The 23,561-nt window shown below is 50.2% G+C and overlaps 6 protein-coding genes across 6 annotated transcripts; 3 read left to right on the plus strand and 3 right to left on the minus strand.

Annotated features, from left to right (window-relative positions):
* Positions 1–2,011: 2,011 nt before the first annotated feature.
* BO83DRAFT_420749 (3-keto-steroid reductase) lies at positions 2,012–3,692 on the plus strand (the record flags this gene model as incomplete). The annotated part of the gene is made up of 2 exons (XM_025534949.1): positions 2,012–2,329; positions 2,444–3,692. The coding sequence occupies exons 1-2, from the start codon at positions 2,265–2,267 to the stop codon at positions 3,690–3,692; spliced, it is 1,314 nt and encodes a 437-aa protein (XP_025383619.1). The 5' UTR covers positions 2,012–2,264.
* A 624-nt stretch (positions 3,693–4,316) lies between these two features.
* BO83DRAFT_431413 (mannose-1-phosphate guanyltransferase) lies at positions 4,317–5,683 on the minus strand (the record flags this gene model as incomplete). Its single annotated transcript, XM_025535578.1, has 5 exons — positions 4,317–4,336; positions 4,389–5,265; positions 5,323–5,469; positions 5,577–5,620; positions 5,677–5,683. The coding sequence occupies 5 exons, from the start codon at positions 5,681–5,683 to the stop codon at positions 4,317–4,319; spliced, it is 1,095 nt and encodes a 364-aa protein (XP_025383620.1).
* Positions 5,684–7,019: 1,336 nt separating this feature from the next.
* BO83DRAFT_370077 (uncharacterized protein) lies at positions 7,020–8,737 on the minus strand. Its single transcript, XM_025529887.1, has one exon. The coding sequence runs from the start codon at positions 8,244–8,246 to the stop codon at positions 7,143–7,145; it is 1,104 nt and encodes a 367-aa protein (XP_025383621.1). The 5' UTR covers positions 8,247–8,737; the 3' UTR covers positions 7,020–7,142.
* A 178-nt stretch (positions 8,738–8,915) lies between these two features.
* Positions 8,916–12,194, plus strand: BO83DRAFT_382309 (i-AAA protease YME1). The gene is made up of 5 exons (XM_025532199.1): positions 8,916–9,123; positions 9,185–9,328; positions 9,386–9,500; positions 9,561–11,293; positions 11,343–12,194. The coding sequence occupies exons 1-5, from the start codon at positions 9,094–9,096 to the stop codon at positions 11,730–11,732; spliced, it is 2,412 nt and encodes an 803-aa protein (XP_025383622.1). The 5' UTR covers positions 8,916–9,093; the 3' UTR covers positions 11,733–12,194.
* Positions 12,195–12,923: 729 nt separating this feature from the next.
* On the plus strand, positions 12,924–13,385 carry BO83DRAFT_456029 (uncharacterized protein). The gene has a single exon (XM_025537055.1). The coding sequence runs from the start codon at positions 12,961–12,963 to the stop codon at positions 13,372–13,374; it is 414 nt and encodes a 137-aa protein (XP_025383623.1). The 5' UTR covers positions 12,924–12,960; the 3' UTR covers positions 13,375–13,385.
* Positions 13,386–13,529: 144 nt separating this feature from the next.
* On the minus strand, positions 13,530–23,561 carry BO83DRAFT_441110 (membrane morphogenesis protein VPS13). Its single transcript, XM_025536313.1, has 4 exons — positions 16,098–23,561; positions 14,430–16,047; positions 13,962–14,378; positions 13,530–13,907 (listed from the first exon to the last, which is right to left on the minus strand). Exons 1-4 carry the CDS (start codon positions 23,526–23,528, stop codon positions 13,867–13,869), a joined length of 9,507 nt encoding a protein of 3,168 aa, XP_025383624.1. The 5' UTR covers positions 23,529–23,561; the 3' UTR covers positions 13,530–13,866.

Below are 23,561 nucleotides of genomic sequence, written 5' to 3' on the forward strand. Positions count from 1 at the left end.
CACACCATGACAGGCTGGGCAAACCCCATGTGAGCTCGTCTACAGAGGTCTGGGTTCGATAGGTCCGCTGCTTGTTCTTGTTTGCTAAGCAAATCAAAACAATAACGAAGGGGTGGGGGGAGGCGTGTGGTGCTGACGGGCTGACCCCGATTTGGTGAAAATGGTCGGGTTATTCCTTCGCGTCTTGACGCCTCGCCTGTCAGATTCGAAACTAGTTTAGCTGGTGGCGCTGTCACTGTCTCTCCAGACTCGCAGACTCGCAAACCCGCGCTGGTTGCCCATTTCGAGTGTTCTGGATGGACGCCCCCGCGTCTGAATTAGTAGCTGTTTATATCAGACTGTCCATATAGCTCAAGCTCATAGCCCCAGACCGACTATAGTAGTGGTTATCTAGTCATCTCATCGCTCGTCGCTAGCTAGCTAGCTAGCTTGCTTGCTTACTGCTTACCAATGCTCGATATCAACACTGTAACTAGTAAATCTGACCACGCTTCACCTACATCAATAGAAAAAAAGTATACTCGAGCCTCATCATCACCACCACCACCACAGCAAACATCATCTGTATCTACAATGAACAACCTCCCTTCTACACATTCTCTCCCCATTCCATGCATCAACCTCATCTGCACAAACCACATCCCGAAAAAGAAGCCTTACCTACCTACCCTACCAAATCCCGAACACACATACACACACACATACATGCATACCACCTTCTCCTGTTCGCCATGTATGTACTCTCTAACTTAAAAACTCTGACAGGCACCTGGGAGGCGTCTAGCCCCTTCAGCCAGCCAGCCATTTATGCCTCAACTTAACTCATTATGTAAATTTAAAATGTTGATGCATCTCTGCCTACTTCCAAGTTCGCTCCTAATATAGATAGATCTAGACGTGTGTTAGTGTCAGGCAGCGACGAGGCAAATCTAATAGGTTTTTCAGCTAGCCATATATGTATATGTATATGTATGGATGTGGATGTGGTCGTCGTAAGTAGGTAGGTATGGTATGTGTGGGATAGATACTATGTGTGGGTGCGTAGTAGTTGGGTTGATGCCGTTTTTTTTTTTTTTTTGCCACTGATGGTGGATGAGTTGGTACTTTGGTTTTACAAATAGATACTTACTACTCTTACTATATGATTAATTTTGGGTATCCAGTCGCTACATTCAATAATTAGTGATATGTATGTATGTATGGTGCAGTATGCATAGTGGCAAGATCATGATCAGGCTGTATGAGTAAGACCAGCAGCACATCACATCTACGTTACTAACTGTTTTGTTATCTGAACCATAAACCACTCACTTGTTAACACTAATTATAGTTTAAGTTTCTCGACCATCCTATTCTGTAGTATGGTTATGTGGCGATGATGGATGGATGGATGGATGGATGGATGGGTGTAAAAGAGCCGCATGATGATGCTGATGATAACTTATCGCCTACCATGTATGTGTGCGTGTATGTGCATGCAAGAATAAACTTCAACCTCATAGGACGATGATATATCAGATGAAGGCGAGGGTATACGAGGTGACAGGGGGCTTGGTTGGTGGGATCGTCTGAGGTCGATTGGATTTAGGTTTGGGAGGAATAGATGGTAAGTTGGAGGGTGTGTGTGTGAGTGGTGAGGTTTGTAGGAGTGTAAGCTGTGTGTTCTATGTGATAGGATTATCTGGTGGGTTTTGGTCATGAGGGTGGGTGAGTGGATCTGTAGAAGTAGATATAGAAGTATATACTACTAGTATAGTAGGTGACGGGTTGGAGGTAGATTGGTTGGGGAGGTTGTGGTATTTAGTTGTTCTTACAGAAGTTTTCTTTCATATGTATTTTGCAATCGACGCTGATATGTTATGTGTAATGTGTACTGTTAACGATGATATAAGCATTCCATTGTATACTAGATTGGGTTATGTCGTGAAGCTATTCAGACCATACATATGCTATATAGTGACCACTATGAGACGGGGATTAGCATTGACACAGATCGCCCACCATTAACCTTCCTAACTATACTCCCATATATCATCTTCACTATCATGATCTCTCCTCTACACTTTAAGTAAAATGAATATGATGCTCCCCACAATGTACCTGAATACTTTCCTATCACATGACCAATTCCATATCAGCCCCTTATGTAATCACCCCTTATCGGAGATTTATACAATCCCCAATTAATCCTCAACCATTCAGCACCAGCTTCACCTCCAACCCGGCTCAATTCCCTGCAACCCACCAGAATCAGGCCCATAACAATGGCCGAATCACCACAGCATGACCTAGACAACCAATTTTACGTCCTAGTGACCGGCGCAAACAGGTACCCAGCCCTCAATTGCGCCCTCCCAACCCTACAACCCACCTGACCACCAGCACACCCCTTCAATCCCCCCCAAACAACCTCACAAACAATCTAACAAGCCAATTCCACCAGCGGCCTCGGCCTCGCCATCTGCGCACGTCTAATAAACACCTTCCTCACAACCCACCCACCCACCACCCACCTAACCATAATCTTCACCACCCGAAGCGCCAAAAAAGCCTCCTCAACCCTTCACCACCTCCAACTCCTCCTTCCCCCCATCTCCTCCCCCACCTCATCCAGCAGAATAACCCTCCACCCTGAAACCGTGGACCTGTCCTCTCTCCCCTCCGTCCGCGCGCTCTCCACCCGCCTCACCCAAACCCTCCCAAAACTCGACTCCATCGTCCTCAACGCCGGCATCGGCGGATGGACAGGAATCGACTGGCCTCGCGCGATCTGGGGGACTCTGACCGACCTCGTGCACAGCGTCTCATGGTTCGCGCACAAGATCGCGCCCGTGGGGATGATCACCCCGCCTCAAACCACGTTACCGGATGAGCCGCGACTAGGTAGCGTCTTCACGGCGAATGTATTCGGACACTACATGCTCTCGCATGGCGTTATGGGCTTGCTCCGGAAATCCACCCAGCCGGGCCGAGTCATCTGGGTCTCGAGTATCGAGGCCACCGTGAATCATTTTAACGTGGAGGATATTCAGGGGTTGAGGTCGACTGTGCCGTATGAGAGTTCGAAGACGCTTACGGATATTCTTGCCCTCACGGCGGAGTCGGAGGGGAGTAGGAAGTGGGTGGAAGGGTTTTATACCCCCCTTGATAAAGGGGTGGATGAGAAGGGTGGTGGTGAAAGGGAGGGCAAGGAGCCACGCATGTACCTCTCGCACCCCGGCGTGTGTGGAACGGGGATTCTTCCGTTGGCGTTGCCGCTGTTTTGGTGCATGATCGCGTCGTTTTATATTGCCCGGTTGCTGGGGTCGCCGTGGCATACGCTGTCGACGTATGCGGGGGCGTGTGCGCCGACGTGGTTGGCTATTAGTCGGCAGGAGGAGCTGGATGCTGCGGAGGAGGTGTATCGGGCTCATGGGGGCGGGAAGGTGAAATGGGGGTCGTCGTGTGATCGATTGGGGAGGGATAAGGCGGTTTCGACGGAGGTGGATGGCTGGGGTCATGGGGGTGTGGTTGGCGAGGCGGTGGTGATGGAGGATCGGTTGCGGAGGAGGAAGCGTGGAGCGAGGGATTTGACGGCGGAGGAGAAGGTCGAGTTTGAGGAGTTGGGAAGGAAGTGTTGGCAGGAGATGGAGGAGTTGAGGGTGCAGTGGGAGGAGATTTTGGAGAGGGAGGAGGGTGCTGCTGCTGCTTAGTTTTGTATGGGATAATCTGCTGCATGGGTTCGGGCATATCACATATTGCATCTGCATCTGTATACTGCATCTATAATAGAGGAATAGAGTAATAGAGATAATGAGATTGTTTTTCTGATCCTGCCTCCCGTATTTACATTCCTTTAACCATGTCCACATACGTCATTATAATCAGATAGAGTATTAGTCCATGTGCTCACCATCCCCCGGGGAAACAAGGTAGCAGAAAGAGAAAGCCGGTAAATAAAGAAGCAACAGCACTGGTGACACACAGTCCGTCGGAGAAAGATGCGGGAGAACAAGGTAAGAGATCAGAGACCTCGGGATTGATTATAAGGGATGTAAGGATGACCCGAATCAGACACGCTTCTACCATCAAGGCCTCTAGCATGCGGACACGGACGAGCACAAGACGAAGGTAAGAATGGACGGGTGCGAGTGGGAGATGGTTCAGAGGCGTAGACCGCACTGTATCCAAGCAGCGTCCTGTTGTCTAGAACCCCCTCTGGGTTCTACACTGCTCGAAAGAGAAAGACACGATCAACTCCGGTTTCTATGCATCTGGTGACTTCAGTGTAGGTGGTGTATATCGAAGGTGAAGGGCATGTCGACGTGACAAAAGGATTACATGATGATAGCAGGAACTAAAGAGTTTGAATTAGCAATGAGCCACGTGAATGTAGACAATTAACTCACCATCAACGTTCTGCTTGATACTCTTGTGGGGCAAGATGGAACCACCGTTGACATAGACTTCGTCGGCGATGGTGACATCGTCACCCAGCACCGTAACGTTCTCCAGGCGAGCCCAGCGGCCCACGGAGCTGTTCCATCCAACAATGGTCGACTTAACCCACGCATGGTCCTTGACCTTGCTGTTCTCCATCAGGACACAGCGCTGCAGACGCACACCGTCACCAACTACCACATTAGGTCCAATCACCACGTTGGGGCCAATGCGGCAGTTCTTGCCGATCTTGGCGGAGGGGTCGACCATCACATTGCCGCCATACACGTAAGGCTCGCTGTTGGGGGCGAGCAGCTTCGAGTTGCGCTTGGCAAGAGAGGTGAGGTAGAGGCAGGTACCGCTCAGGAAATCCTTGGGCTGACCAACGTCCATCCAGAAGCCCTCCAGGTCGAAGGAGTGCAGCTGGCCGTCCTTGACAATGGCGGGGAAGGTCTCCTGCTCGATGGAGGTGGGGCGCAGCTCAATCCGGTTCAGCACGCTGGGGTTCAGGATGTAGATACCGGCGTTGATACGGTTGCCGACGAACTCAACGGGCTTCTCAACGAAGCGGTCGATGCGCGAGGGGTGGTTGGGCTTGTGGACGACGACACCGTACTTGGAGGGCTCGTCGACCTTGGTGACCACAATGGTACCTTCGTTGCCGTGGTTCTTGTGGAACTCGGCCAGCTCCTTGAAGGGGTAGTCACAGATAATATCGGAGTTCAGGACGAAAAACGGGCTGTCGTCCTTGCCCAGAATCTTCTCCGCCAACTTCAGGGGACCAGCCGTGCCGAGGGGTTCGGATTCCACAGAGAATTCGATTCTGACATTGTAGATTTCTTCGTACTAGGGACGGCTGTGAGCATTCGCGGACGGCAACCCGTGCAGCTAGGGCAATTGTACCTTCTTCAGGGTCGACACCATAACATCGGGGCGGTAGTTGACGGCCAGGACGATATCTGTGACACCAGCAGCAGCCAAGCTCTCAACCTGGTGCAGAATCATGGGCCGGTTGGCGAATTCGACCAAAGGCTTAGGGAGGGTCAAGGTCTAGACAGCATTGAGAACGGTTAGCTTGTGTGCGCTTTCCCACGGCCCGGCCATGAATCGACTGGTATGTTCGACGTCACGATCGTCGGCGGGGGTGATCAACTCACCAGAGGACGCAGACGGGTACCGAAACCGCCAACGAGAATGAGGGCTAGATAGTCAAAAGTCAGCGAGTCCGAAGGAACAATTAGGTAGACTGGTACATACCCTTCATGGTTGCTGTAGGGAGGTATTAATTGTAGGGTAGAGTAGCGATCGGGAGGCTCGCTCCAAACGAATGACCGGAGCAAAGAACGAGTTGGACAGGTGGAACAAAAGCCCGCCGACGGAAGAGGGGGGGGTCAAGTAAGGAAAGGTGGAGAGAGTGTATGGAAGAGGAAGGGAGCAGTTGTTCCAACGATCCAAAGATGGGGACGTTGGAGAGATTAGATTGATCGATTGATTGATTGATTGAAGCGGATGGTCACAGACGGGGAAGAGAAAGGAAAGGAAAGGAGGAAAAAGAACGGTCGGGATATAATATAAGAACGAGGAGGAGAAGGAGAGTGGAAGGCAGAAAGAGAAAGAGGAGACCACCTGGCGTTGCGATTCGGGGAGAGCGGGCCGTAATGGCTGTGTATGTACGGGCCGGTAAGTTATGAGCAAGTCAAAAAAAGTGGTCACTGGCAAGACCCCTTAAAACGGCCAGTGTGTAGCAGAGTTACAGCCTTGTGACTTGAAGATGGCACTCACTGGCACTCACTGGTACTCGCCAGGAACACCGGGTTCAACCTGCGCACGTTTGCGGCAGCGCCACTTCGCCCAGCAGGTTCTGCCGCTTAGGGTATAGTCGGGTATCGTACGGCCCAGAACCAACTAATCACTGCGGCGGGTTCAGGTGCCCCCAGTGGGGCAGCAGTGCCCCCTGAATTATTCTCTACAGCTCCATAAAATGTTGTAGTCTCTCATCTTAAATTATACATTTATCAAGTAATTATTATTGAACTCTTTTCTTAAATTATGATCAGTTATGAGGTTGGTGATATTATGCCATTCTTGCTTCAGGTTACGAAATCTTGCATATCATGATCATGACCATGATAACATTAATCAAGTAGACTTACATTACAGCTGATGCACGCAACGATTGACGCAGTACGTGCATATCCCCCCTAAGTAAATTTTATCGTCGATGGGAAAAGGCAAAAAAAAAAAGCAAGAAAGAATAAAAAGACTACTAGTAACCCATCTAGAACTACCTAGTGCCATCACATTATCCAATCAAAGGGTGGCCTCATACATGGTAGTAACTTGGCCACCGATGGCGTTCAAACTGTCGGGTTGCATTCCCTCTTCATTTTAGCACACAACGTAGTACCTACCTTAGCGGGTTACCCAGAATGTATGCAGGAGGAATAAGCATCAATTCCATCCGTGTCTCCTGATCATCCGGTTTTCTTTGTTGCCGCCCTTTCCTAACAGCCCCCAGCTGTGGTCACGGGTTCATTAAGGCTGGTGGCAGGTTTCAGGAGCGCCTCAGAACTGCAGGTTAAACAAGGAACATAATGAATCGAGCAAATAGATATATTAGGGAAGGAACAAAGTTCCCAGCCAATATATAAAGCAGTAGGTAGCAGACCTTACTCCAGGCCATTTTCTATATATATAATATCACTTTCTGCCTGCTTGCCTGCTCACTCCTGCGTGTCTGGGGGCAGTGAATGGCCCTTTCCAGCCAAGCCACGTGTAAAAGTTCCCCGGCCCCCATCACCGCCTACCGGATCGAATACAAATCTCCTGATCCACTCGCGCACCTTGCTCACCTTCATCAGCGGCAGATCTTCCTCACGCTTGGCTGCAGGGTCTTGTTGAATATCCCGGAGTTGCTTCGCACTGTAGAGCCCGCCTGCTTCGGTTACGTCGACCCGCTGGCGGTGCAGCAGGTTAACCTTCGTGACCCCTTTCCTCAAACTCTGCCCGTATACCCGTTCCCGGAAGGAGCTCAGTCCTACCATCCGCATCAGAACAATGTCCCGTGGACGTAGCGTTGCCAGCGACACCCCCAGCGCCTCCCCTTCGTCGTCACCTTCCCCAGCCATGACCGCATGATTCACAGGAGGAAGCCAGAACGTAACCCCAAACCCACTTCTTGTATCATCCCCAACCACCATCTCAACCAGATCCAGCTCTTGCTTCCATTGCCGCGTTACCACCCGCCGTGGAGGGTGGATGGCGATAATCGCTACAATCAGATTCACCGTCATCGTCTGCGGCACGATCGAATTCAGATACGCCGCAGTGGGGATATCCCGGAGATCAGTGAGGGGCCCTTGGATTGGGAACCCTGGCGTTGGCCCGTCCTTCTCGCTGCTTGTCGCATAGGAAGTTCCGACCGATAAACCACTACTGCGCATGGAGTCGCCAGAGTGAAACCCCGGAGTCGAGATCTCCGAGGTTTCGTGAACGGTAAATGAATGGTTGTAGAATTGCGAGAGTACCGAATCATCCGGCTTTGTCCGCGAAGTCCCATCAGAGCCTGCAATGTCCCGTATAGTAAGGAAGCGAGCATCTCGACCCGGCTCCCACCTGTAGATTTCTGGGAGAAGCCCAGGATTGCGCAGATCCTGCAATAGTCTCCATTTCACGGGCTGACCATCGGGGAAAGGCCAATGGCCTACGTCTTGCGTATCCAGACTATGAAATGGAGATATCGGTGCGTTCAGCAGCTCCTCTTCATTCCACTGGAGATTCCGCAACGTGGGCGCACCCATGAGGAAGATGGTCCGTTTCGACATCATATGTGTCGTATAGCGGGCTTCATGCCACGGGCATCTTAGTTAGAATACCGGTCACTGCTCTCTCCAACTTATCAATGTCAAACACGTTGCGGAGATCCGTCCAGATCGGTGAGGTCAAAGATAGAGATTGATTCAAAGGTGCCAAGAGAGGAAGGAGCATTAAAGTATCTGATCCGCAGCTGCGTTGTGAACGCGTCTGAAGGGCGTGTCCCGTTATATAGATAGTCTGTGACAAAGAGGATGGACCTTTGAGCTTGACTCTGATGATGTTCTAGCCATTGGTATCCGATCTGAACCACGGGTTGTAAACAGGCAACGACTCATGTTGTATGGTACTGCGTATACGGTTCAGAAAGTGGATTGAGGATCGTGCGCGGCCATGATGGTCATGGCATGAGTACGGTTGGAGAAGTCATGACGCAGATATACCAGATATATGGCCGTGTCAACAGCGGGAAAATTCCGGGAAGCTCTGGTGGTGCAGCCTTCTAGAACGCATCCATGCGGGCGGGGAAGTTTGGGGAATGGCGTGGAATTCGATGTCGCATGCCTGAGGCATATAGGCAGTCATTCTGGCTACGGGGGGCGACAGCAGCCGGCAGAGCACCGGGTCGGCAGTCGAATTTCGCCGCCGAGCAACGACCAGCCAAGCATCGTCATTGGTTTGGCCTCTCTTCTTTCCTCTCTTCATCTCAAATCTGTCGTCTGGTTGTGGTCGGGGATGGCATGTATCTTGATTAAGGATTGATCTCATCATCATCGTTACTGTGCCCCACCCTCTCCCTATCGCGCCGAAGGGTTACTATCATCAACGTCGCGGCCAAGTGCCGCTTTAGTTCGGACAACCATGGCCTTCCAAGTCCCCTTCCCCAAGCCGGTAAGCCTTGCTATCTGTCCACGCTTGAACTTGCCTTCGCTAACTATTGACTCTCCGGCAGGGTCTTGCGGCCGTGACCTCAGATCTCTGGCCGTCAATGACACGGTTGTTTAATGCGCCCCGGAATAACGTCGAACACGCCTCCCGCTCCGGATATGCCGCCCCTCAGCCCTCCCAACGCGCGGTTGCGGAAGCAACCTCCACGGTATGTCTCCCTAGTCGGCCGTATAATGATGGAGCTAGTGCGCTGATATACGTATAGGGATCAAGTGGTGTGCAGCTGCCCGAGTTCCTGGCTACTGTGTCTTCCGAGGCGTTGAAGGCAAGCATCTTGAACAAGACCACTCAAAGCGGATGGTCTCGCTCCTTGCTCAATGGTATACATTTCTCTTCTTATACCTAGAAGAAAGACTTGCTCTAACTTGACTTCATTCCAGGAACCACAATGTGGACCTCGCCGTCTCTTGCTACCCGTCATCTTGCCTCTCCCTCTGCTCGTTCCTACTCCACGATATCCATGTCCGTCAACCGTCTTCGCCACGCCCCCCAAGTACAAGGTCTCTCCCGGTTACAGCAACAGCGTTTTCTGTTTGGTGGTTCTTCTCACAATCTGTTGGCGCAGAAGGAGAAGACTGCCAACAACAACCCTAGCAGCGCAAACGCTCAGAATGCTTTCTACCAGGCCCTCCTCCGTGCAAACCACCCTGCCATAATCGTTGAACGGTACAAAAGCGGTCATTTTGCCACGAATGCGGCTACGGACGAACTCTACATGAAAGCCTTGCAACGCGTTGGCGGCGTGGATTCTGCGGTAGCGGTCCCTGCGTCCGGCCAGGCCGTCAGCCCCGAGCGGCTGCAAGCCATCGGCCAGGCCGTCGCAACTCAGTTTCACGGTGGACAATTCGGTTCTTCTACCCACTACGGTTCAGCAGTCAAGCAGACTGGCACTGGAAACAAGGAAGATCCTCTGCACGTGGTTGTGGAGGAGTCAACCGGAAGTGCTGTCTTCAGATGGGTCAAGTTCCTGTTCTACTTCGCCTTCTTCGCTTATCTGTCTCTGGTTATGATCACAATCTTGGTTGAAACGACTGGTGCCCTGAAGAACATCAGGGGCCCGCAGAACAGCGAAGCTCAGCCTCAGCAGCAGACTGTCCGTTTCAGCGATGTGCATGGTTGCGATGAAGCCAAGGAAGAACTTCAGGAACTCGTCGAATTTCTCACTAACCCCGATCGCTTCTCCTCGCTTGGTGGCAAGCTGCCCAAGGGTGTTCTCCTGGTTGGTCCTCCTGGTACCGGAAAGACTTTGCTGGCTCGTGCTGTTGCAGGGGAGGCTGGTGTTCCTTTCTTCTACATGTCTGGCTCTGAATTCGATGAGGTCTACGTGGGTGTCGGCGCCAAGCGCGTTCGTGAATTGTTCACTCAAGCCCGCAGCAAGTCCCCCGCCATCATCTTCATTGATGAGTTGGATGCCATTGGTGCCAAGAGGAACGAGAGGGATGCCGCCTACGTGAAGCAAACCTTGAATCAACTGCTTACTGAACTTGACGGCTTCTCCCAAAGCAGCGGAGTGATCATCATCGCCGCAACCAACTACCCCCAACTTCTGGATAAGGCTCTCACGCGTCCTGGTCGCTTTGATCGCAAGGTGACTGTTGGTCTTCCCGACGTCCGTGGTCGTATGGATATTCTCCGACACCACATGAAGGAGGTCCAGGTCAGCATGGATGTTGATGTTGGTGTCATTGCTCGTGGTACCCCCGGTTTCTCTGGTGCCGATTTGGAGAACCTTGTTAACCAAGCTGCCATCTATGCCAGCCGTAACAAGCAAACCAAGGTTGGCCCGAAGGACTTCGACTGGGCTAAGGACAAGATCATGATGGGTGCTGAGGCTCGCAGCCGTATCATTCAAGACAAGGACAAAATCCTCACTGCCTACCACGAGGCCGGTCACGCTCTCGTTGCTTACTTCTCTCCTTCCTCTACGCCTTTGTACAAGATCACCATTGTTCCTCGAGGCATGGCCTTGGGTGTGACTCACTTCCTGCCTGAGATGGACATGGTCTCGAGAAATTACACTGAATACCTTTCGGATATCGACGTCTCCATGGGCGGTAAGGCTGCCGAGGAGCTCGTTTTCGGCCCCGACAAGGTGACCAGTGGAATCTCTGCGGTACGTTCAACACCTTAGCTCAAAGTACGTAGTCACTGACATGTAATAGGACATTCAACAAGCCACTGAAACCGCCTTTACCTTGGTCACCCGTTTCGGCTACTCCAAGAAGCTCGGAAACGTTGACCTGTCGAGCAACTATGACAGCCTCTCATCGGAAACGAAGCAGGAGATTGAATCCGAAGTCCGTCGTTTAGTCGAGGAGGGTCGTGCCCGCGCTAGCAACATTCTGACTGAGAAGCGGGAGGAGCTGGAGCTCTTGACTAAGGCTTTGATTGAATACGAGACACTGACAAAGGAGGAGATGGAGAAGGTTCTGAGAGGCGAAAAGCTCGACAAGCTGCAATCAGCTCCCGCGGCACCGCTGAAATTGCCTGAAGCCCTACAGACGGCCCGGCTACCACCTACAGTGACCAGCGGGAATTCCGTCCAGGAATAAGCGATCTTTTACCTCTGATTCTCCCTTTTTTTTACGATCATCGCCTGTTACAGCTACAATATCATAGGAATGTTTTGATATGCACCGCGCTCTCTGCTCTTATCCTTCCTCGTCCTCATGTGTCATACGTCGAGAAACAACCCAATACCATCTTCAACCTATATCTTTTTCTACCTCATTGATACGGTGGTCTTGAGATCATAACCATCACCTCAACAAACGCTCTGGTCTCTTCTCGTTTCTCTTTTCCCATTCTGATTTCCTTCTCGGCCCTTGTATTCACCGTGACTGTCCGTTTGCGTCTACTTTACAGTTTCTCCTCATCTCTTTTCTTGTTTAATCTCAATGCTTTGGTTCAAAGACTGGGTGGCAGGCATACAGGTGAATTTGGCACTATTGTATTATTTACATACGTACATATAGCGTGCATCGAATTCAATCCGAACTTCACTTGCATGGATTTTCTCGACATACTAGAAGTTGGCATCTTCTCACTAGGAATCAGGAAACGAGAAGGCGTTACGTCCCATGTGGAAGAACAACGGCACCACCCTCAAAGTGTGTCGACGACAAGGAGTCCATCCAGACCTTCCTGTACGCGCTAGACTAAGAGAAGAAGAATATCAGTAGTATTAATACTCAGAACAACAAGACGCAATATTGCTACTCCAGCTGTCATGTCCGATTGGTTATTACTACCAGTTTCATGCTGCCATTAATGCAAGCTTACTACCTACAGACATATATAAACCAGAAAGGCCATGGTAGCAACAATACTATTTGTGAATAACTATTATGTAGCCAATTATCCCACATTCAATATCTCGATCGCCAACCGGATTCGGGCCCAGGTCGACTCTCCGGGAAGTCATCCCTCGGAATCCAGCGCAAAGCTATCATAAGTAGATCGATCCATCATCATTCAATGACGACCATCACACGCCAAAAGACATTAACTTTCCACCAATCACTTGCAGTGTTTCATTCACACATAGAAGAATAATATCTGAGCCCTTCCAGGGTAATGGCACATATTCACAGCTTAGAAGTGAGATAGATATAAAAGCACCAAACAACCCACAAGTTGAACGAACGACTTGTGTGTCCCGGAACTACCTATTTACCTACCTACCTACCTACCTACCTTTGAATTAAACGCAACTCCTACTCCAAGCCAAACACCCTCCCACCCAAAATCCATCAATAACATACATTATCCTTAATCACAATGGGCGACGCCACCCAAGTCCAACCTCAAACTACCTTTCCCAACCACCATCGCCCCTACTACTCTTATATGGTCCAAACTATCGAAACAAGGGGCAGTTACTGCTGCTGGCTCGTCACAGCGGCCACTCGTGACGACATGATATACTTCTTCAAGGGGTTTATAAAATACTCCAAGACGAGTAACGTGGGTATTACCAACTTGAGACCAATCCACCTGGCGTGGTGGACGTTCGATGCTCCGGAAAGACAGAATATCTGGAATCTGGTGCAACGAATCTATCGAACGACTTTCTCTCCGCATGTGGAAGAGTTGACGCAGAGTCGGGGAAAGATTACGATTAGGTTGTTGGATGATAGTAGTTGGTTGATCTTGCCGTGTCAGGATGTTTCGCTGGGGGGCCATTTTGATTGATTGAATGGGTGTGGTCAATAGGATATGGATAGGATATGGGCGTGTTCGGCTAGTAGCAAGTGGTGTAGGGGGGTTGGTTCTATGTTTCTGTGCTGTCTATGCCTGTTGTCATGTTGTGTGAGACAAGCTTTATGTCCTTGCTAATGCAGTCATCTGTGCTGTAGCTTGCAGCTGAATAGAATCGATAATAATAATTAACGTAAGGAACTGACCACAGCGTAGTGGATCAGGTAATGCATGTATGTACATTAACAAACATCATAAGAAAAGAGAAAGATAAGCTGCACGAATAGAACCGTTCTCGCTTAATTTGCTGTAACATGGGAAAGAGACCAAAAGATGAATAATAGCAATGCGTTATCATTACAACCTCTCTCTGCCTTTCACCATCCATTTCATGTCATATCGGACTTCGAATCAACCCTTGTAGGAAATTTTACCCAACCATCAGCCGACATAACATCGTTAAGAGAAACAGGAAATGTGTTGTGTTTAGCCGCGAGAATTGTATTTCTCGTTGAAGGCGTTGACGGCTAAATGAAGTTAGCAAAGCTACATAGCAGTTGCTGGGCCGTATGTGCACTCACCAATTGCTATCTGCCGATACAGCCAATTTCTGGAGCTCTCATCTTGAACCGGGATGAAGGGGCCATTCGTACCACCCTTGAGAGTGATGCTCATACCCGTACGCTCCTTGGAAATAGTTTGGATGTCGGTCAACCGCATGTCCCACTCGGTCCGCAGCTTCTTGGTGCGCACGAGGATAATCCGATCGTAAGTCAACATGACCAGCATGTCCCGTCCCGGAAGTTCCAGGTGTGCGATATAATCCTCGTTGAAGTACTTTCCATCGTCGGCCGTCTTGAGCCAGAATTGTCCTAACGCTTCGCGCTGAGAGTAGGGCCGCACGATACCATCGGTGCCGATAAAGCGAGTGAGACGAACACGGTCGAGTCCCTCGGCATCAAATACAGTTGTCGTGTTTCGCACGCCCTCAGCCAGATCTAATTTGGGTCAGTTCCTGGTTTGCTTCGAAAGTGTAATTATAGACTTACTTGAGGCAAGGTCAAAGGCTCCTATCGCAGGCTTCGTCGCCAAACCTAAAACGCCCTTTCCAACACCCTTGAAGAATCCTTGAATACCTTCCTTTTCAGCACCCTGGAGTGGATGACGGGCAAGTCCTCCAATTCCACTTGCTAGACTAGTTGCGAATGCATTACCGCCTGCTGTGATGCCATATAAGGCGTGCTTGGGCCGGTTCCGAGACTTGGACATCCGCCGCTGGTCCTGGAATTCTTTATCCAATGTAGCAGCAGCCAAACCCTTGGACATACTTCCAGTAAGCTTGGCCATACTATCAGAAAATCCAAAGACGGATTTCTTCACAAAGCTGGTGGCACCCTTTGCGATACCGTAACCCAACTCCTGGGGTCTATCAGTCATGACCAGACCCTGGTATGGTTCGTAGAAGATATCTGCCACACCAGAGCTGACGGTATTAAACAGTCCAACAGGGTTGCCCAAGAAATCTGCAGAGCCGAGGACCACATGTACTTGGCGAAGGAATTCTTGCGTGTAGTGTCTCTGGACGTTGCCGACAAGCACTCCAAAGGAGACGCGCGCATTCTCCAGCATCAATGCATTCAGACGTACCGGAGCATCGTTGACATTGCCCATTGACATGGTCATGACATGAACGAAGAACATCAGCGGGTTGGACGGTTGCAGAGCATCTTCCGCATTCACACGTTCAGTACGCATGAAAGAGATGTCTATCTGCATAGGTTGCAGATGAAGAAGTTCAAAGTACACGTCCTGAGCGACACCTTCATTCTGCGGCTCTGGAATGTTCAAGTCCTCATCGCAGAGTTTCCCTTCGTGCGGCTCAGACCACGAAGCACCAGGCACCTTAACAAAGTCGAGCATTGCGGCAATGAAATCTTCATCAAGCTCCAATGTCATCTGCTGCAGAAGAACTGTGGCATATTTGATATAGAGAACACCATAGGAGTCGTCCTTAACGCGGGTAGCCATAGCATGGAAGATTGGATGTGCTTCCATCTCCTTCCCAGTCTTTGGAACCACACTGGGATACAGCAAAATGGGAAAGATGCCCCCATACAGCTGATTGTCGATTTGAATCCACTTGATTGTGGTGTTCAGAGTCTGGTAAACTCTTGATTCTCTGAATTTGATTTCAATATCGCGGAATGTCAGATAAAGCAGCTCCTTTAAGTTTTGATTGATCAAGGAGATGCCAATGCCTCCAAGCCGGAGCTGGGCTTTGAAGTTGACATCCGAATCAAGCTCTTTCACTTCGAAGCCAGTACTCAAGCTGCTCTGTGATGCTTGACCCTTTTGTTTGTAAATACTCTTCGATGCCTTGAAGTTCGACAAGACCAAAGTCTGGGTTGGACCATTTGCAACAATGTTGATATCAATGATCTTCTGAGTCTCTCCATACTGGGTTGGGGGAATTCTCATCGGTATCAAATTCCCAATCTCAGCAAGCTTGATGTGCCTTTCCTTGCCTTTGCATGTTAAGACAAGGGACTTGTTCTTGGTGGCTGGATAATCCCAGGCATAGGGCATGATGCTGCGAGGAGGAAGGCGGTAGCGAATAGGTCGCCAGCCATTGGATCTGTCTTCCTCGTCGTCTTCAAGGTTCGGGTTCTACGGTCGCGTTAGCAATGCATGTTTTGAGGCGGACAAAGTATACTCACAGCCTGGAAGAAAATGAATTCCATGTCACTCTCGTTTCGCATCGAGAAAGGCCAGTTGCGAGGCTCAAAACTGAAATGGATGAAAAGAGTTGCACCCTCCATGATAATATCAACCTTGATAAGTCTCTGGCGTTGATTAGCTTTGGCAAGCTTGACATGTACGGTTCCAATATCGGCAATGTTGAAGGGCGATGACCATTGATTGTTTACCCCCGGGAAGCAGAGGCACAGCTGCTTGTCCACAACTTGGCGTAAGAAGTGTAGGGGTGTCAGTTCACCACTCTTGATTTGTAGGACATTCGACGAGCCAGGTTCCCGGACCAGGATGTCCTCGTTTAGCTTGTTCTTCAGAATGAAGCGTGGTGCAATGGTCACGACCTTCGTCAATTTGTATTTTCCGTCGCCCTCGGCGACAGACACACCTGAATGGATCTCAGATCTACCATGCCTGTCAGGAAGAACGACCTCGAATGTGCTCCCAATAGCTTCAAAACTCTGAGGCTTGCTCCAAGCAGATTCACCAATTCTCAACATGGAACGATTCTTCTGGTCATCCGTGTGGTAGGAGTACATGTAAGGAAGCGACCGCCCACCATGCCTCGAATCAGCCATCAGGCCCTGTCCAGCCGCTGACCGCGCTGACTGTAAAAAGGCCTTGCTTTGAATTTCCATAGGAAGTCCGGTCTTGTTCAAGATGAGATACGGACTGTAGACAGAAATCTTGAAAGCTCCACCGCTGTCAGGCACATTGAAGTAATGGAGCTTCAGTCGAAGTTGAATGCCTCGATCGTCTTTCAATGAAAGCACGTGCTCTCTTCTGTAGTCCTGAGAGTTGCCATTGATGATTGCAAAGTCGCTCTGCCTGAAGACAGTGTCCTCTAAGTCGACGCTGAGGAGTAGCAGATGAGATAGCTCAACGACATGGACAGGGCTCACACCACCTTTGCGCAGGAAGTTCGTCCAATCCTTCTTGGTGTTCTTGTCATAGATGCGGTATTTGAAGTCGTAAGGCAGAAGGTTCTGAATTTCAACTGGAGCGAAGATCCGGAGACGCATGTAAGGATAGACGCCTGTCAATTTATCTCGGGCGTTGAATGAAGCATGCAGTTGGAAATAGAATGGAGGAGCTTGTTGTCCGCCTTCACTAAGACACTTTATTGTCCGCGTTGGCCGACGCAAGAGCTCTCTCCATTGTAATTGTTCACGGGACCAGTCATAGCCGAAGCCCTGATCAGGGCGAATAACAAGGGAGTGCATATACGCTGCCCCAACGGGCGCAGGTCGCGAATCACCAGGAAGGATCTTCTCGATTTTCAGAAGATGGCCATCGTTAGGGTTGAACACGCCCAACTCTACAGGTATTTGCGTGCTGTTCTCAACAACAAGTGGCGAGCGGAAGGTGATATACTTGACATTGTCGGGACCCAGCTTGACTTCCACAAGCAGTTGGTGAAGAATACCGTCCTTCTTGGGCTTCAGACCATACAGGATCTCACCCTCACGAACAACGGGAATGCGGCTAATGCTGTCGAAACCACTTCCTTCGAGCTTGACTCCAACCAGTCCAGCATGGCCTTCTGGCGCAAGCGTCTCACGCATAGCAGTAGAATCCTCGAATCTCCAAGGGTATTCTTCACCATCAGCCAATTTAGCAGCCGGCCCCTCTTCGTCAGGGCTGACATCGGCCCAAACATGCAAATCGAAGCCAGTGTAATTGCGAATTCGGTAGGGCGCATCAGCACCTCTTGGCTTGGAGAGAACATCTTCATCCGTTGATAGGAACTGGAAAGACTTTGACGCCAGGGCAATAGTTGCCGAAGTAACTGTAAGCTCCATCGTCTTATGAGAGTAGGCATCTATAGACAGGATCTCAGGGGCAGTTTCCTTCGCAACGTGGAACCCTAGCTGCCAAGGCTCAATAAGGGGTTCCCAAGCTGACTTGGAGAAGTTATACACATTGACAAATGTCTCGAAATTGGTATCGGCATGAAGTGTTGACGACCAGTCCCGAATATCAACGTTGAACTTCTTGACACTCCAGTCGAGCAGTGGAAGATCGTGAAGGTCTCCAATAAGGATTACCCTGATACCATCAATTTGAGCGTTCAACTCCTCCCGCTTCAGCACGGCAGAGCGTTGCGAAACGAGCTCTCCGCCCGCGTTCTTAGCTGTGGCACTCGAGTGTCGTTCATTCCTCGAGACCATTGCTGCCGAGGTCTGTCTGCCGCTGGATCGTCTCCTAGAGGAAATCGGTCTTGTGCTCTTGACATCCGACAGCTTTTTCGGTTCTTCATGTTCAATAGACTGTGTACCTTGAGCTCTCATCTCAGATGCCTTGTTGACAATTTGAATCGCCATTAGAATATCGCGAAGAGAAAGGCGCAGAACCAACGGCTCGATATGGACATTTATGGAGGTTAAGGAGGAGCCCTTTTCCTGTGGGCGACTATCGACGGATACTTCCAGGGTAAAGTCATCCAGAATTCGAAGCCTGCTTGTTTCGAACTTGTCCATGCGGCACAGGAACATCCCCACCTTGCTTATCTGTAGTGTAGAGACATTTTGGTGTGAAAATAGCAGCTGCTTCGTTCCAAGAACGATGGCCTCGGTATGCGTAATGGCCGGGTTTGCGATGGTTATTACTTGAGCATCGACAAGGTTGACTCGGAAAGACACAGTCATCTGACGGTCAGCGGCAGGCGCAGCGCCTCCGCTTGATGGTGTTATTGTAGATTCTTCAATGCTATCAGCAGTGCTAGTCCTTGGCTCCGACTCGTCGGGTGACTCATCGCCGTCTTCTTCAACAACTGGCTCCTCTGTTGCGAAAGCCGAATTAGCAAAGGATTGAAGAGCTGACAAGTAGTCCAGGGCAAGAATTATTCGCGGGCTGTCGATGGTCAGCATCGCAATGAGATGATTGTTCGGACCTGGAGTCATGGAAACGCTGGCCATAAACTGTTGCTTGACGTCGTTATTGATCAGCGACATGATCTTTCTGAATTTGTTTGTATCTTTGTTGCGACTATCGCGAATAGAGAGTGAGTGAATGAGAAGCTCAGACTCCAGGGAGCCATCGGTCAACATGCGCAACTTGACACGCGTGTCATTGAGTGAGAATTTGGATAGACTAGCATCTTCCAAGCAACCGACTGGCGCATCGTCATTCGACAGAATGAGCTCTAATCCAACACTGTCCACCTTGAAGATCATATCAAGCCGGACCCACGTCTCGTCGTTAGGGCTTGCTCCTGGTGCCGTCGTTTCTTGAGCTTGCCTAGTCTGGACTGCCCTAGATTCGGCTTCTCTAGTGGGGTCTGTAACGGATGAGGGAAGTGACTCCATGGCTTCTAGTTCTTGTTGCTCAGTATCAGTGGCAAAAGCGTTGGGCACCCTCTTCGACAGATCCAGCAGGAATCTGAGCTGCTTCTGTGATATCCTAAGATTTATGGGGGACAGAGACCCCTCAACTTCCATGTCCGGTCTGGGATTGTCTTGCTGATGCTCGAGATAGCAGATACTAAATTCCAGGTTGACTTTCTGGATCATTTCCAGCTCCTCTGCGGTACCTTCGTCATAGTGGAACTTTGAAGTCAAACGAATGTTGCGAATTCCGGAAGAGATAAGATTAACAGCAGGGCCATCTTTATCATTCTCATCGAGAGGGACAAAAGTATTCTTAGCGTATATCTCACCCAGGTGAGCAGTCACTGTATCATGGGGAAGATCTTCCCTTATGGCGCCTGGGAAGACCAGGATTGGAGTCATTATCACGACATCAAAACGCATTCTGGATGCATTTTCTTGCAGCTGATTGGCCTGGTTGGCTGCAGCTTGCCGGGCGGCGTTGAAGATAGCCTGCATCTTGCCGAACTTGACCAGGAAATTGATTATCTTGCGATAAGGCTCTTCTAAGAAGTTGATTTTCATTGAGCCTGATCGGAGGAAGACTTCTGAATCATACCCCGGGTAAGTTGTACTCTCAGGATCAAAGGTTTCATATTTGAAATCAGCAAAGTTTTCGCCTTCGATGGTCAAAAGCCTGCGAAGATCAGAGTTTTCTGAAGCTCCCGTGTTGACATCGTCGATCAAAGTCAAGCTGCCGATGCGAGACTGTATGAGCATGGTTTTGTCTACGAGCGAAATGCCCACGTCGGCCGTGTTGAGGCTCAGAGTAGCCAGTCTAACACCATCATTGTTGAGAATGAGAGCTATACTCTTCAAGTCGGCTTTGATGCGGATTTTTCCGCTTTGTTGCGGCTGCTCCTGAACAGTGCTAATGTCCTGGTTCGTCTCATTTGACTGAGTAATCTGGTTGTTCGGCTGTTCCGGGTTCGTGAATGTCAACAGAACAAAGTCAAGCAGTGTCAAGAGCGTCTTCCTAGTAACGACAAGGTTGATGGTGGAGACAGATATATCAAGGTTCATCGCTACACCTTCGTATGTCGATTGGAAAACAGGAGACTCCGGCTTGACTCGAACGAACTTCAGATGGAAAAGGTCTTTTTCTTCATCGGCATCGAAGCCCTTAGAGGACAGAATCCTCTTAAAATCCGGGACTGGATTTTCCTCAATGTAATCATCGACACTCAAAGATTTCAGGACAACTTCTGCAACCATGTCAAAGGGCCGCATATAGTAGTCCAGCGCAAACCCTTCGGCAACCAGCTCAACCAACAACTGGTCGCGGAGCGGATCCTTCGGATCGGAGCGAGATAACGAACCACGAAGGCGACCGACCGTGAATTTGAATTCGAAATCTCGACGATGTATGTTGGTTGGCTTGTCAACGCTCTTCCTCTGTTCATCTTCTGACTCATCATCAGAGTCTTCGTCAACATTGGGAAGCTCTCTCAGGATAGACGGCTGGAACGAGGAAGATCTCGCCCTATTGCCAGATACGGTGGTTTCTTTCGTCTTATTGGCGGTGTTGCTCGGCGTGCTACCATCATCGAAGTTGGGGATCGCAATGTCGATCAGCTTCATGAGACCTTTATACTTGGCATCGGACATTGAAGCATGCAGTTCTGGAAGGTGGCCGGAAATGCGAGTTCTGGTGAGCTCAGTGACCTTTGGCACAATACACATTTCTAGAACGAAATCAACATTGATGCGATCGATGATGTGCAAGTTTCGGGTCTGGACATCCGTGATTAATTGCGCCTTGGTGGTCTCAATGCCGGGTCCAATGAGGACTTGCGTCGAGTCCAACTTGATAAGAAATCTGTCGTACAGAAGGTGCTCGAGCTCCTTATAGTCGCCTTCTTCGTACTGCCGTTTCTGCTTCGATTGGAGATCTCTCATTGTTTGCCGGTCGACGAGTTCGCTATTGACACTGATGTGACCAGCGTCGAGAATCAAACAGAGGGAGCTCTCTTGCGTGATACTTTCAGGAACAATAATCAGAGGCGCATGAATATCAAATTGCGCGTCAACCTTCTTGTGCTCCTCCAGCGCAAACTCCAAGCCCGCTCGGGTTTGCTGTCGGATGCCTTCCACGGTGGCACCAGCTGTGTCCAGAAGGGCCCCAATCGATTCCATATGTCTCTCGGGCGGTTCAAAGAATTTGACAACCTCAACGATGAACCTCGGGTTGTAGATGACCTCTATACTCTTCATTTTGACCTTCACGATCGAATCGGCGTCACTTTCGAGAGGGTTCTTCTCGAGTTCTAAGTGGAACAAGCCGTCCCTGTAGTCAGAAGCATCATCGGCAGCATCATGCTCCAGCTGGCTGTCAGAAGCTTGGGATAGACGGTTCTTCGGTTCTGGCAATGAATCCTTAACCTTGACAATCTGAGGGAAAAGACTCCCTTCCGTTGTTCCATCATAGACTCGCAAGCCACCGAGGTTGAGGTCGATGGAGAAGGAATCAGGACGCTGCAAGGCCTTGGCTCTGAAGTTGTCGAACACGAACTGCATAATTTCATTCGCCTTCCCGTGCGGGTCACGTTTCAATGTGAAGCTTCCAGCTCTAAGACCTGCATTAACCTGCAGCTTCACCCAGTCTCTTGGGACATCGACACTGTCGGCAATTGCCTTTTTCTCATCCCAGTCAATAGCATTATAAAGTTCCTGCCGCTGTTCTTCGGTCATGGTAGTCTCCTCGGACTCCTCCTTCTTGCTGCCCCAGAACCATTCTGACCAGGACTGCTGCTGCGCAGGCTTCTTGACACCGACATTCTCCTTTCTTAATTGATTCCTCGCCAGCGATCTCCAAAAACGAATGTCTTCGTAGCTGAGCTTTCTTTGCAGGCGTTCGTAGTTTTCGGCGTCTGCGCCTGTCAAGGTTTCTTCGCGCTTTTTCTTCTTGAACAAGTCAATGTACGCGATGCGGTCATCTCGTCGTTCCTTGATGTAGTCCCAGGTCCAGCGCCTATTTCGTTCATGGATCTTGCTAAGTACAGCCTCCCCAGCAAACCTCAGCCAAGCGCGGGGATCCTCCTTTGGTCTGCACTTTGGCTGGAACTTCCTGTATTCCTGGTGGCGGATGAAATAGTGAAAGAGGTCGACAAGCATCAGCGCATCACGATACTGGTGGTCGTCGAGGACGAAACTGAGTTCATCAAAGAGCAACCTCGCTTTGATCGCCGCCCTATCATGTCCTCCAGACTTGTCCATCTCTAGACCAGCACGTCCGCTAACCGGCCGCAGCATGAACTGAACATTTTCTTCGCTATCAATGCCCGACCTTAGCTTCTCGATCAACTCCGCATGGCCAATTCCCTGTGCTTCTGCGCCTATGTCGGAACCTCGACCTGTACCCAGAAGATTTGCATCCGTGTTCCAGTAGATTGCGAGGGCGCCGAGGATTGCCAGTTTATGGGTCGTACCGGAGGTCGACTGGATGAAAGTGGGATTCCACTCGGAGTCGGTGCTGACGGCACTGAGCTCCTTCAGTGTCACACCGAGGGCGAAGGGGTGGTCAGGCGAAGAAATCGAGTCCTCGTAGCGAAAATGCACGTTTTTGATGGATATCTGGAGGTTGTCGACAACGGCCGTTACCAGGCTTTGGGTAAAACTTTGGTTCCGACGCTGCTCTTCCTGGCTCATGCCCTCTGTGTTGCGTTCCTTAAGCATTTCCGCGCTCTCAATCTTTTCCATCTTCAGGTGATGCGCCCGCCGCTCTTCCTCCTCCGGGTCGTAGTCCTGATCTTCCTTGGGAGCCGCAAGCAGAAACACATCTTCAATGTCAACCTTGACTGGCTTCCCTCGTAGATTCGACCAGGGGATCGACAAGGTGAGCTCTCCGACATGTCCCTCTACAACGTTGAGCGGCAGACGTAATTGATCGAGAGCCTCCCGTCGGAGCTCCAAGTTATGGAGCTTCACATCGCCAGACCAGATTCCGATGTTCAACTGTCTACCATCAAAGTTCTTGATGTACATGCCCAGGGTGCGGTTGAGCAAGTTGGCGACAAGACCCTCCAACATGGTTGCGGGATGCGGCCGTAACCCGGGCCGGGG

The sequence above is a fragment of the Aspergillus eucalypticola genome (assembly GCF_003184535.1).
Source record: "Aspergillus eucalypticola CBS 122712 chromosome Unknown BO83scaffold_33, whole genome shotgun sequence".
In the NCBI taxonomy this organism is placed as follows: Eukaryota; Fungi; Ascomycota; class Eurotiomycetes; order Eurotiales; family Aspergillaceae; genus Aspergillus; species Aspergillus eucalypticola.